Source organism: Hermetia illucens, chromosome 4 (assembly GCF_905115235.1).
Source record: "Hermetia illucens chromosome 4, iHerIll2.2.curated.20191125, whole genome shotgun sequence".
In the NCBI taxonomy this organism is placed as follows: domain Eukaryota; kingdom Metazoa; phylum Arthropoda; class Insecta; order Diptera; family Stratiomyidae; genus Hermetia; species Hermetia illucens.
The window spans coordinates 86808085-86821197 of record NC_051852.1 but is presented as its reverse complement, the minus strand read 5'-3'; the positions used below and the strand labels follow the sequence as shown (position 1 = coordinate 86821197).

Genomic DNA, 13113 nt, shown 5'->3' with positions numbered 1-13113 from the left:
GGTGCGCATTAACCATTCCCCTATTAATGGACATTACGAATTTGTAGGAGATTGGTAACCAAGTAATCAACTTTGTGTCTCTGGGACCAGCACCGTGTCCTTTTTAAGGACAAGGTAGGTAATCTTCGCAGTGATGAAAGTTGGAAATTTCTCCGGCCGACTAACGGCTTGATTTGTGTTATGTGCCAACCGACCATGTACACTGGTGAAGGCTGTGGCTGTTGTCTGCTGTGTGGCGTGGTGTTCTTGATGTGCCGCCTGGACCACCATCGACTCTTGGTCACCTGTTTCCGCTATGACCTCAAGTCGAACACGTTCCCTGATGGCGACCGGGATTGTATCGGAGCGAGTAACGGAATGGCCCTGGTTTGCACAGTCACGTGCGGGTATTGAGAGAAGCATTCGATGAATCTCTGGTGCAACAAGTGACCCGTCCCCACCGTTATTTCGTAGAAGGGGCAGATGATAAAGAGGTTAATATCCTCAGTCCACTTCATCCACTGCCTTTTCGAACGTGCTGAAGTGGTCGCCGCAAACTGTGGTGAAACATCTGTAGCAGGCGGAGCCATGGTGCTGGTCATCGAACTGCCATGCTGTACATTGTACTGCCGGCTATCCGTACTGCACTTCCTTCCTTCCCTAATTTTTTGATTTGCATTTGATACTTAACATAACTATGATAACTGTAAGATTGCAAGTTCCTCCACTATCCTACCTACCCTGTGGAATACAGCGTGGCCAACATCCATTTACACTGAAGCTGTTTATTCCTCCTCTTTCGCAAGCGGGCTTGGGACCGACTAAGGCGGATCTGCTTAACTTATTTTGGATTTAGTTTTCTTCGGTGTTTTTCTAGTTTATGTATTTTCTTTCTTCTCATGGTTAAAGTTTAACAAATTGAATTGTTTTTCTTTGCATTTCCTTTGCCTTAGATTAATTCTTTTGTGTCAAACAAATCCTTGTTAGAATCGAGTCGATGTCTGTCCGTCCGTCTGTCACACCCGATTTATTTCGAGGCGGCTAAACCGATTGTTACGAAAATTGTTGAAAGTCTGTTGTATCTTTTACATACAGCAAGCGGCGCCATTTTGCCTTAAGTTTGAGGGGGCTCCCTATACTTGTGAATGGGAGGTGCAACATTTTTTTTTACAGAATGTAGCCATGTGGGGTGTCAAATGAAAGGGTTCAATTAGCCCTTTTCCAAACTCGAACTCCATTTTTGAAATAATAAAAAAATTTCTTTTCCGTTGGTGTAGACATTTATTCTTGCAAAAACCGATAGTTGAGCAGCTCATAGTGGATGATTCCCTTCCAATCCCACCAAACACACAGCAAAACCTTCCTGGCCGTCAATCCGGGCTTGGCGATGGTTTGGGCCGGCTCGCCGCGCTTCGACCACGACCTTTTTCGCTTGAGGCTTATGTACGTGATCCATTTTTCATCACCAGTCACCATCCGCTTCAAAAATGGGTCGAATTCGTCCCATTTCAGCGGTGCATCGCAGACGTTGATTCGGTCCAAGAGAAATTTTTGTGTCACCTCGTGAGGTACCCAAACATCCACTTTTTTTTGAATCCAATCTTCTGCAAATGGTTCCAGACGGTTTTATGGTCCTTACCCAGTTCCTGGCCAATCGAGTGAATGCTCACATGCCAGTCTACTTGGACGATTTCGACGATTTTATCGGTTTCTACGGCGGTTGGCCTACCAATACGGGGTGTATCTTCGACATGCACTACACCAGAACGAAATCGATCGAACCAACGCCGTGCTTTGCGAACCGTTACAGTATCGGGCCCATAAACTTCACAAATTTTTTCGGCCGCCTTCGTTGCATTTTTACCTCTCAGGTAGTAATAACGTAAAATATGACGAATTTCTTGCTTGATGGACTCCACCTTTGTCGCGCTATAACTTGAGACTGAAACGTACGATCACAACACTGTGAAGGAGACACTTGTAACACAGATTGTCGTCATCGTATCGCCGTATAGTGTGGCCCGATGCGATAAGGACAACACAAGATATGTTTAAGTGTCGCCATCTATTGACAAAATACGACATTTCTTTTTCCCCAACGCACGCACGATTTTCCCAAGTCATATCGTACTTTTACTCACAGAGCTACAGTAGCTCAAAATTGCTTCTTCCGTGTAAATTGCCAAGAACCCGAAACATTAAATATCAAGATCCCACTAAAGTGAATAGCCTGATATGCTACGTGCAAATGGAATAGTTCTGCACTTAACACACTTACACAAGATATACACAAAACCGGTTAGCGCGGATGATCTTTTGCCCATAGCGCACATTTAATAAGTTAGACAAATGTGCCACTTCGTGACCGATCTAAGAGGAAGCATCTCTCTTATAAGGCATTGATCGACCACATGAATTTATTAAGGGAAAATTGTATTGTTGGTACTTCCTTTTGCCTGCATGAGAAGCCCTTAAACTCAATCCGAAATTATGCTAAATGTAATTCAGCTCCTTTCAGAATTCTTGGGACCCTTCTGGGTTAATAATGGGATAATAATCATAATTTAATGACTGTAATTGGGCGAAAATATTATCTAAAAACCATGTTCCATTGCAAATATTTCTGCAATTCGTTATAATTGAACCATTTGTATTTTTTTATTATTACACATGGACATATCTTCACCAACAAATATTGCATCGCTTAGCTGTTACGCCCAAAACACCCAAAGCTATCTCAGACTTCGTTTCATTCAACTCCAAACAACCTTTGCCTTTTCAAGCAAATAACAACTTTTCAATTCTTTCACAATCCTCATACTTAATAGGATTACTTTAAACATCCTTTTATTCTCTCGTCTTGAGGACTTTACAGTTTTTCCAATCATCTTAAGGTCAATACCCATCAAAGGCATTCGACCCTTCGGCAACGACAATGGTACCATCGACGATAACGACATCGTTTTCTTCAAAGTGGAAGACCTTGTTTGAGGAATGTTGTTGCTCTCTGGAGTTTTTAATCTGAAATATCCTTAAAAGTTGGCAGGACGGTGTGTGTTTATAGAAGCCATTCATAAAAAGAAAAGACAACATTAAGAGGATACAGTCATCGCAAAGTTTCAAAGATTGGGGAAGAGCTTTGGCTTAAGGGTTTTCGAAGCTAACTGCTCTCAAATTCCGCATATATCTATCGCTTTCGAAACAGCTCCTTACAAAAGTTTGCGTAGTTTGTTGATATTTGAGTATTAAACAGATTATAGCATCTAATGGAACCCTGGAATCGTTTCAACTATTGTTCGCAAAAATTTTTGTACATAAGTCGCTTTGTTTTCACAGTAAGTTTTCGTCTAGTTTATTTTGAATGATTAAAGCTCTCTACAGAATGGGCTGTTTTTCAAAATGTTGAAAGTGCACACAAAGTCATTTTGTTTCAAATCAGGCTCTCAGTCCCTTTAGAAATGATTTGTTAATTCCAAAGTGAAAAAAACTCAAAGATGAAAATAGGCCAACCACATCTCGCACTTTGTATGCCCTTGCGTTGTTGTTCTTCCTTTACTTTTTCCACTGCTGCAAATCCAAATGGAAGTTCTATTGTTGGAAGCTCGTTTCTCCCGTTACACTTTTTCCCAAATACACTTCCCGTGCAACGGAAAATTACCAAGCATATACTGAGTCAAAATGAAAAACTTTTTCTTGTTTTTTTCATGTTCACATTGAACCGAACACCAATGACAACGTTGTTCCTGGAAAAAACCAACGACCACGAAATCGTCAACGTGTACAACATGTTCGGAATAACAAGGATCCGCTGACACATCCAAAGACCATTGCAATAAAACGGTGGACATATATGAGGATATTGCATCGCCCGAGCTGACGAGCCTGAACCAGGGACGTCCGTTGACTTGTTGGTACCGTTTTCGTAGCCTTCGTGGTATGCCTCGTGACTGGGTGCTGCGGATACGCTTTAAGAAATTTAAAGTAGGAACGCTGATAAATGCAACCCACTGTGATGGTGGCTTTCTACAGGTAATTTCATTTTCAGCACTCTTAATTCCTCCATCTTCCAGGAAGTTTTATACAGGTGTAGGATGAAGTCATCCTATAAAGCCGCGCATAAGCCACGACAGCAGCTTTTTATGGCGCCAAGACGATGGTTAACTCGTCTTCAAGTGGCCCTTCTGTGTTTTGTATTTCCACTCGCTGGGATGATGCTTAACAATTCATGAAGGGATGGCCAGAGTTTGACGATTATTTATTTAGTATCGAAGCAGTATCCTAGGTAATCCTTTCCATTTTGTATGGCTAGAAACAAAACTGAGAAAGGTCCTAGTTGTTCTTCCAATTCACTATTCAGCATAATATATCATTTAAGGTCACTTCGCTAAGCAAACAAAAAGAATATTCCATGAATAACATTACTTCTTTCAAATTTAGCATTCACATAGAAGAAAACATCCTGAGGTATTGTGTACTTTCAGGCGTTTTCCTGAAGAAAGGCTTCTCGATTCCTAAAGTAAAGAATAGGTGCTCCCTACTACACAAAGCAGATTCTCTATCACTTTATCCACGATGGTTTGAAAACCATAGTCATTTAAAGTAGGTCAGGCAATGGCTTAACAGGAAAAATACAAGGACTCAGAAGGACTTGAGAGCATCACTCCCGGAAAAAATGAGGTCTTGTTGGGTGGAAAACTTTATCGTTCGTTGTATAGAGGCTTTTCGACACTTTATAGTTTTCTCTACTTCTTCGTTGCTTTATGTGCCAGCAAAAAATGTTATTTTGCCCTATAAAATTTAAATAAATATCCTGTGCCGAGAACTGCTATTCACTATATTCTGCACCCAGTAGGTAAACAGGAAAGTACGGGAATTTAATAACTATATTGGGCGGAGGAACTGTGACGCACTTGACACTTAACTTTTTCTTATATTCATTCCTGATTGAAACTAAGTTGATTTAAAGCCAATTCTAGTTACCATCATATCTGCTATACTTAATATGTTTATGTGTATATTTACATAGAGAAAGGTCTATTTTCAAACTTTCCTGGCGTTTGGGTTTTTTCCCAAAGTTATATCGCAGACCTGTTTCTAAAGTATCGCCTAAAACTTAGGTATGGAAGTTGATTTATTAATCACCTAGAATCTTATATACACTCTGTTACCTGCCCTTGTTTGAAAACGACTTTCAAATGTAAATGTTGTATATAGTGACCTGAAATGAATATAGTGCAATGCATCAAGCAAGATTACGTATATTCCCCTCAACAGATTCCATTCCTTCAGGGACTTCTTAACTGCTTAGAATTGCTGGGGAGGGATCTATAAACGCGTAAAGGCAGCAAAGTGTGTCAACCACATCATTCTGCGGTCATTATCTATTCTTGGTATTGTGTTTCGGTTCACCTTCAAACTATCCGTTGAACCTACTGCTGCAGACCTAGGGCGACCAAAAGATGAATAAATTTATCGACGCTCTTAATATTCTGTCCATTGTCTTTTATGTATGGAGTAATGATGACTGAGGCAAAGATCCTTGGTGATTATCCTTAGTGCAACTCTCCCTCCTCGTTCTTCAAATGTGGAACCTTTTGAGAGTGTAAGCAGATGCCATCAGCTTAGTTAGGGTGGATCTTTTTTAAGGACCGAGTTACAAAGTTTCCGGTAGTGTACCTATTCAAATCCCCCCTCTTCCCCACTCATAACGCTGCGAGATCACCGCGAAGTATAGCACTTCTGTGTATACCTGCATGATTAAATCATATGTCCGTCGAACTTTCCGGGCTCGATCCAGTTTCAGGAGGTTTTTTTCATAACGGCTATTTTTTGCATTTAACGAGCCAAAACTAATTGCCTACTTCATTGTATTATCCACAAGATTATAAAGTCGGGTAACTAACTACCTCTAGAGCGTTATCCCACCATCTTCTATCATCCGCAAATTTCTGACAATAGGACATAACATGCCCCGGGTTCGCTTGAGCAGCGGCGCATTCGGGACAGTCGAGGAACTCGTAAAATCCGAAGGGCTCAAATACTTCCTACAACGACTGTTCCCGTAAAACACTGTGTTAGGTGGTAACTCAATTCTTCGTCTTTCCTTTCAACACATCTATCAATATACGGACCCAAGTCCGCAGTCACCTCAGGCGGAGTCGCTCTCCTTCTTAGTGGAAACAATGTACTCCATTCACTAGAAGATCCGAGGAAATCTTTCCTACGATAATACACTCTCTCTTGCCCTGTCCTTTATGCACGGCAGAGCCTCAGCGCGACTGGCCGGTATATTGTTCATGATCTCAAGTACTTAATGGTCGATTTTAAAACGACCTTGTGGTTACCAATCCGTATTTTAAAAGTGTTGTTTGATAACAAAGATCGAATCCACCTATATATCCGCCAAGTCCACTTTAACTATTTGTAACCATACTTTGATAGCATGAATTGTTCCACTTCCATAAAGTTACACGCCCTCCCAGTTTAGCTTAGGTGCCTTTAATCCAAGCCCAGTTGGCCGAAGTAAAGGCATTCCCGACATCCAATGTTACCACCTTGCAGCACGACCATTGCTATCGGATTGATTGTAGAACTCATCATCCGCGGCGAACAGAAGCAGCCTCTTGTACTTTATTCTCTCCAACATCTTCCCCATAATGTCTAAAAGGGGGTACGCCAAGTGGTTTATGAGACTTGGGTAGCAGAGCCAAACTCTGCCTCCTCCATTGGGTGAGAAACACTTCTTCCACCATGCACGATGCAAATGGATTTATGAACCATGTAAGACTAATTTTAGTCGCCAAGCTCAGGGCTTTGTTCGAAATTCCCTCTAATTTCGGATTTTTACTATCCCCAATTCGTCAGCCGACGTAGTACTCCCTTGGCACTCCCTGTAGGACACCACTTTGTCGTGATGCGAGAGCTTGTGATAGTTTACTACTACACTAAGGGTGTCCAAAAACTCAAAGATTTCGAATGAACCTCGTTGCGGTCAACTTACAATACCAGGTTAATGGTAAGAGGAGAAACGCCATAGTTGTCTCTGCTTACTTTCCCTATGATTCTTTGTGCCCTCCGCTGCCGCAAAAAACTAAGGGATCTAGAAGTGTATGCAGAATCAAGCTGAACTTGTAACTTGTAATTTCCTAGGTCAACGTGGTAACAAGGTTCCATGGTGGAACCGAGAACTGCAGAGACAGAGGAAATCAACCAGACGACTTCTAGATCGTGCTTGCAATAGCAATAGAGATGAAGACTGTCTAAACTTCCGGAACTCACAGCGTGAATATAAGAGGCTCGAGAAACGTTCGAAACGAGACTCTTTTGAGCATACTGTGATGAAATGAAAGGTGAAAGGGAGACTTCTAGAGGCTGTGCTGACTCCTTAATAAGAATGAGTTGGCCAAGTTGGGGAGTTGAGTCTATGCAGACTCTCTTGGGAGTACACCACCCGGGAGAACCGTTCTCAGAAGTGGGAAGAAGTGAATTGGCCTGAACCCGTCAACGCGAAGGTGTCGGAAGGGGAATTAGGACACTGTGCAATGAAAAGGTGAGAGCTGCTATACTATCATTTGAAGACTTCAAAGCACCTGGCATGAAATATCTGGGAGTTATTCTAGACAAGAAATTTCTTTGGAAAAAATATGTAGAGATAAAGATGAAACGAGCTCTCAGAGCTTATGCGCCCTTTGCCTCGACATGGGAACTTATGCCTTAGGTAATAATGTGGATATATGTTGCTATCATTAGGCCGATGTTCGCTTATGTATCCGTAGTGTGGTGAGAACAAAAGGAACAAAAGAGTTTTCGCTGTAAACTTGCCACACTACAAGGAACTGTGTGTCTGGGTATCACCAATGCCATGAGCACCACATCCGACGCAACTTTGAATACATTACTCAATTTGCAGCCCTTGGATTTGTTTATTCAGAACACTGCAATGAGAGCAACTCATACACTAATTCGATTAGATCCATGAGAAAACAATGGAGGATGGCGGACACAGAACATTGGAAGAGTCATTGGGAGAACGTGAGTACCAGCCATGTAGACATAATCCCACGGCCTGTTGGCCGTCAATGGTACAGCTGTGCAGTGCGGTTTATACTAAGTGCAGGTTCAGCATTTATACCAGTGGATGCGAGGCGTAACCACGGAACTCAAGTTGAAAATGCGAACCCACGTATAGGGCACACAAGGAGCTCTGCTCGCGATGTGTGCACAACCACCATTAAACTCCTACAAGGGAACCCACTGAAAATAACCGGGCCGAAAGCACATCCAGCCGGAATTCTCCTGGAGCATATTCCCATGGTACTAGATGACCTCCTGTGTGGCTTCACGACAAGAGCCAAATAAGATGAGTCCCTGGCAGACTAGGGCCTGATCGTCCTCCTCGAATCAATGCTTCAAACTTGATGAGACATTTTTCAGCGGGGTTATTCAAGTTTCTCCTTTGACTTATCCGGCAAGTAATATGTCGTGTGTGTACTTCATTCAAATTTGTTATCTATTTGGGAGCTGCCATATCCCTCTAATTTACCTCCAAGGTAAGTTACATTCCTGTGAATGTAGTACACATGTTGTGAAGTAGCGAATTGTTGAGAAAATCCGCTACGTTTATATTATTATTGTTCTATCAAGGGAAGTTTCATTGCGCCCTTGAAGAAATATTGTTACCTTTTTACTGGATATAGTGTACCTGTTAACTATAGTATGTCAAGCAAACCTATAACCGTCAGGAATTTTAATTTATTCCCTACCTCCAAATATTTCAATTTGATATTAAGTATTCTACCAAGTGCCTTGACCTACTTTGCACATGGTTTCGATAAACTTCCCACAAAACCTGCAGGCAGCGTTTGTAGATATCCCCAACTTTGCCAGGTGATAGTTTAGTCGGCAATAACCAGTGAGTATTCTCACTATAATCCAGAGGTTCTTCTTCGTGAGGTTTAAATAGTCCTTCATGCGGTTGGATTCGATCCCTGAGTAGATTTAGTAGTTCTCTTCTGGATGTGCCTAACAAGGGAGGTACTGCGGGGTTGGGGAGCTCCGACGTCCTAAGTTCAACATCGACCGCTTGTACGACCCAGCTGTCGTTCGACAGTGTCGAAGCAATCTTGCTGATCGAAGGGCAGATCTACTGAGTAACGCTCTTGAGAATATCGATGAACATTGGTTCGCTATCAAAATTGCTCTCTTCTCGGGTACACAGGTCGTCGGTCATGTCTCGAAACGGTGTCATAAGATCTGGCTGACTGCAGAGTCGTAGCGGACCACTGAACAGAAGGGGTTGAAGGCTCTACTAAGCACTGCCAATGATGGAGAATGTGACGCGCTCGAACTCCGCTACCGAGAAGTTTAGCATAGTGCACGCTATGACAAAAGAGAATTTGCTATTTCGCTGGTCAGGGAAGCGGAAGATGCCGCAGATCGCAATGATTTTAGACTTGTATACCGCATCACGAAAGAGCTTACATGTGGTCGCAAATCTTTCCATGGTTCTGTGAAGGACATCAAAGGTCGACTTCCACGTTGATGAGCAACTGAAATGGTGGAAAGAACACTTCATCGCGGTCCTTAACCCTAGTACATCCAGTGAAGTTCCTCCTCTTGTGGATGAAATTGCTAGTCACCGCAAAATGAGGATACGCACTGTTCCTCCAAACAGAAAAGAAATCATTTCATTTCAACTGCTGCTTCCATTCGTACGAAAATCTTGGAAATCCGAGACGTTTCCCAGGGAGTGGAAGAAGGAGATGATTCCCAAAAGGGGCACCCGTTTTGAGTGTAACAATTGGAGTGATATCTACCTGCTTCCTGCCGTTGGAAAGAGGATAGATAAAATAATACTGGAACACATTAAAGAACAACAAACTTAATCGACAGAGAGCAGGTTGGTTTCCGCCCCGGATCCTCCTACATTGACCACATCAACACCCTAAGGATCATTTTGGAACAATACGGGGAATTTAGATCTTCGCTACATATGCTCTTCATCAATTTTGAGAAAGCTTTCGGTAGCGTGAACAGTGAGTGCATCTCGAGGGCTCTACGTCGGAGGGACATTCCGGATTCCATATTTATTATGAGATATATATATATGATGCCGCAGCATCGAGGTAAAACCTTGTAGGATTTCGAGGTCGAAAGCGGAGTGGCGTGCATCGGTGACGTTGTCTGCTTCCCTGTCTGAAGGAGGCAGAGGAATACAATGGATGACGAAATTTTTTCTCAAACACCTTCACTACGCTAATGGCATCTGTTTGCTCTCTCGTCGGGTTATGGACCTTGGCCAAATGGCTCTGGACTTGAAAAGAGAGGCAAGTTTCGCTGCCCTGTCTAAAATCAGAAATGCAGTTATCTCAACACTAAGATCAAGTTGAGACTGTTCTGTTCTAGTGTTCTTTCTGTGCTAGTATATGGGAGTGGCACATGGAAAGTGAACTCTACTCTTATTCAAAAGCTTCAAGCTTTCGTCGATACCTGTTTGCGTCGTATCAAGTTAGTACGCTGGCCTGACACTATCTCAAACGAACAACTTCGTCGGCACACGCGCTTGGCACTCGAATGCGATGTGATAGGAAGACGAAGTGGCCATGCATTAAGGAGGGGCGACGATTACATTGCTGTCCATGCCGTGCAGTGGAATCCACTCTCCCAAAGTGGTGAATGAGGATTGGGAACGTTTCGGGTACTTGTGGGGTGATCTGAAGCACATAGGATACCCCACCCTGAGATGAAAAGGCTATAGCTCTGTATATCCTGGGTCCTTCTGCCGTTTGTTCGATCTCTTCGCAGGATTCACTAAAGGTGTTCAATGTCGAATCTGATTATTCTATAATCCGACATAGAGGGCTCATCCGACACATTCCAATTCCCGACCAGCCCGTTCATCAGATAGCAGTGTTATGTCTAGTATACTTCTCTAGTGCTGGACACGGATGTTGGAGTGTTCCCTATGTTATATATTTTTAAGTTAGTCAAATTCAAGAAAGTACTCACCTCTTCGATTAGTATCGCTGTTTCCCCTGCAATAGTAGCGAAGTAACCAGAGAAGAGAGCTACGTTCATCGCTATGAACGGGTACTGTAATACATAGAGATGGGCAGTTTGACTAACATGGCTATTTTAAATATTCAAGGCGCATGCCTTTCTTCTGAGTCTTAACGATCATTCCCTTCTTCTTCTTACTGAGAAAGATGTCAGATTCCCAGCATTTACGAATGAGTAAGAATTCTGCAGTGGCTGCAGAAATTGCATAGACTTTACTCCGCTAGAAATTTCGATTCTGTTTGAAGGAGGATTTCGGACCCGGATGTAACGATGGCTTGCTATATCACTCATAAGACCGGGAACTTTACCGGATGGTATATAACTTAGAACAATGATCGAATGCTCCTTCAAACTTCTCAGGTGGTCATCATCGTAGATATGAAACCTACCGTTAACATCAGATCACCCAGTTTGAGGTGAAAACTACAAACTTTTTACCGCTGTTGTTACTATCAATAAGAGCATATATCCCAATTACATATTCCCAAATACACACTCAAATTCCCTTTAATCTGACCTACCTTGTCTTATCGACTAATAGAATAACCCCATTATTGTCAGGCACCCGCCTTATCTGATTCAGAACCGGGTAATCGGGTTAACAACACTGCTAGAGATTCTGGGGGTGTAAAGGGTGGAGTGCTACTTCATCTAGATTGCGCCATGATAAATATTATCTATTTTATGGTGGTCGATTTTCAAATATCCTGTTCTATACAGACACTGCGTAAAAGTAACCACTTTTAGACATGAAGTAACCACTTTTAGAGATGTTGCTCGAGATTGGCTTTGGTGCATGCCGTTAAGAAAACATCACCTGCGTAAGCAGTGTGTATGAAACTGGATGTTGGATGCCCCATGTGACAGCGCTCTTGACACGAATAAACAAGTCGGAATACCAGAAGCTCGCGCTTCGGGTATAAAGGTTTTGTGTTCATCTTATGTAAGAAACTTCAACGTACACTTTTAAATCCGTATATAGCTACAAAACCAACATATTTCTTCTTTTTTTCCAAATTACAAGACATACGTACATATTACATCTATAGATATTATCCTCACCCTAAACAAACAAACTGTCTATTTCCGAATACTGTACATACACATTCACGTATATAAATTGATCGTACTCATATTTCCGATCTACTTCGTGCCCAAAAGCACATGCACATGCCCACATGTCTATTTGGAGTAATTCATATTCATATACAAATGACTAAAAAACTAAAACAAAATAATTCTTTGCGATCCCAATCATATGAACTTACTTCGGTATTGACGAATTGATATCGGATGATGACGTCATACACCTTGTAGAATGTATGACATTCACAAAAAATGGCAAACTTTCACCCTCTATAACTTTGTTATTAATAGTTGGATGTTCTTCAAACTTGACCAAATTGCACCTTATGTTGTCCTTTACACAAATGCAATTTGTAATTCAAGCATGAACCTAAAGGGGGTTCCCGGCAAAATTTCTAAAATATGCTAATATACTATTATTAACTTTATTCATGCAGATATCGGAACCGGATGTATTTTGAGGCCTAGATTCGTAGATTTTTCGGTTGGACAGGTTCTAAAAACGAGCCCTATTACACTTTTTTATGGTCATAGTTTGAGCCCCACTCCTCTATGTTTCACCCGATATCAAATATGGAACCAGTTTCGAAAAGCACTAATTTAGCTCTTTCATTTGGTACCCCACATGGCTACATTTTACGACAAAAAATGTTAAACCTTCCATTAACATTTATGGGTAGCCCTCCCTTAGACTAAGTCAACCCAGTTCCCAGTTCCCAGTCAACCGCCTTCCCTAGATCCAGGAGTACAATGAAGAGAAGGCGATATTTTTCTCACTGTATCTCCCTGAGTGACGGCACAGCGTGTATTGCGTCAACCCAACTTGGTATACCTAACAACCCAATTGGACAGCAATCGGAACATTTCGACAGACCACCATTCTTTTTCCATATTGAAACGATTGTATTCTACCTAATATGTAAAATCTCAACTACAATGTCGTCAAGTAGTGTTGCTTTCGTTTTCATTCATTTGATTGCCGCTTCAACT

The 13113-nt window shown here is 42.0% G+C and overlaps 1 protein-coding gene across 1 annotated transcript in view; it reads left to right on the top strand.

The window, feature by feature from the left end:
* The window catches only part of LOC119655672, a 125089-nt gene that overhangs the window by 55883 nt on the left and 56093 nt on the right, over positions 1 to 13113 (top strand). The window contains exon 2 of the mRNA XM_038061661.1: positions 3782 to 4008. Within this exon, the coding sequence (XP_037917589.1) occupies positions 3782 to 4008 (227 nt within the window). The remainder of the gene's footprint in view (positions 1 to 3781; positions 4009 to 13113) is intronic.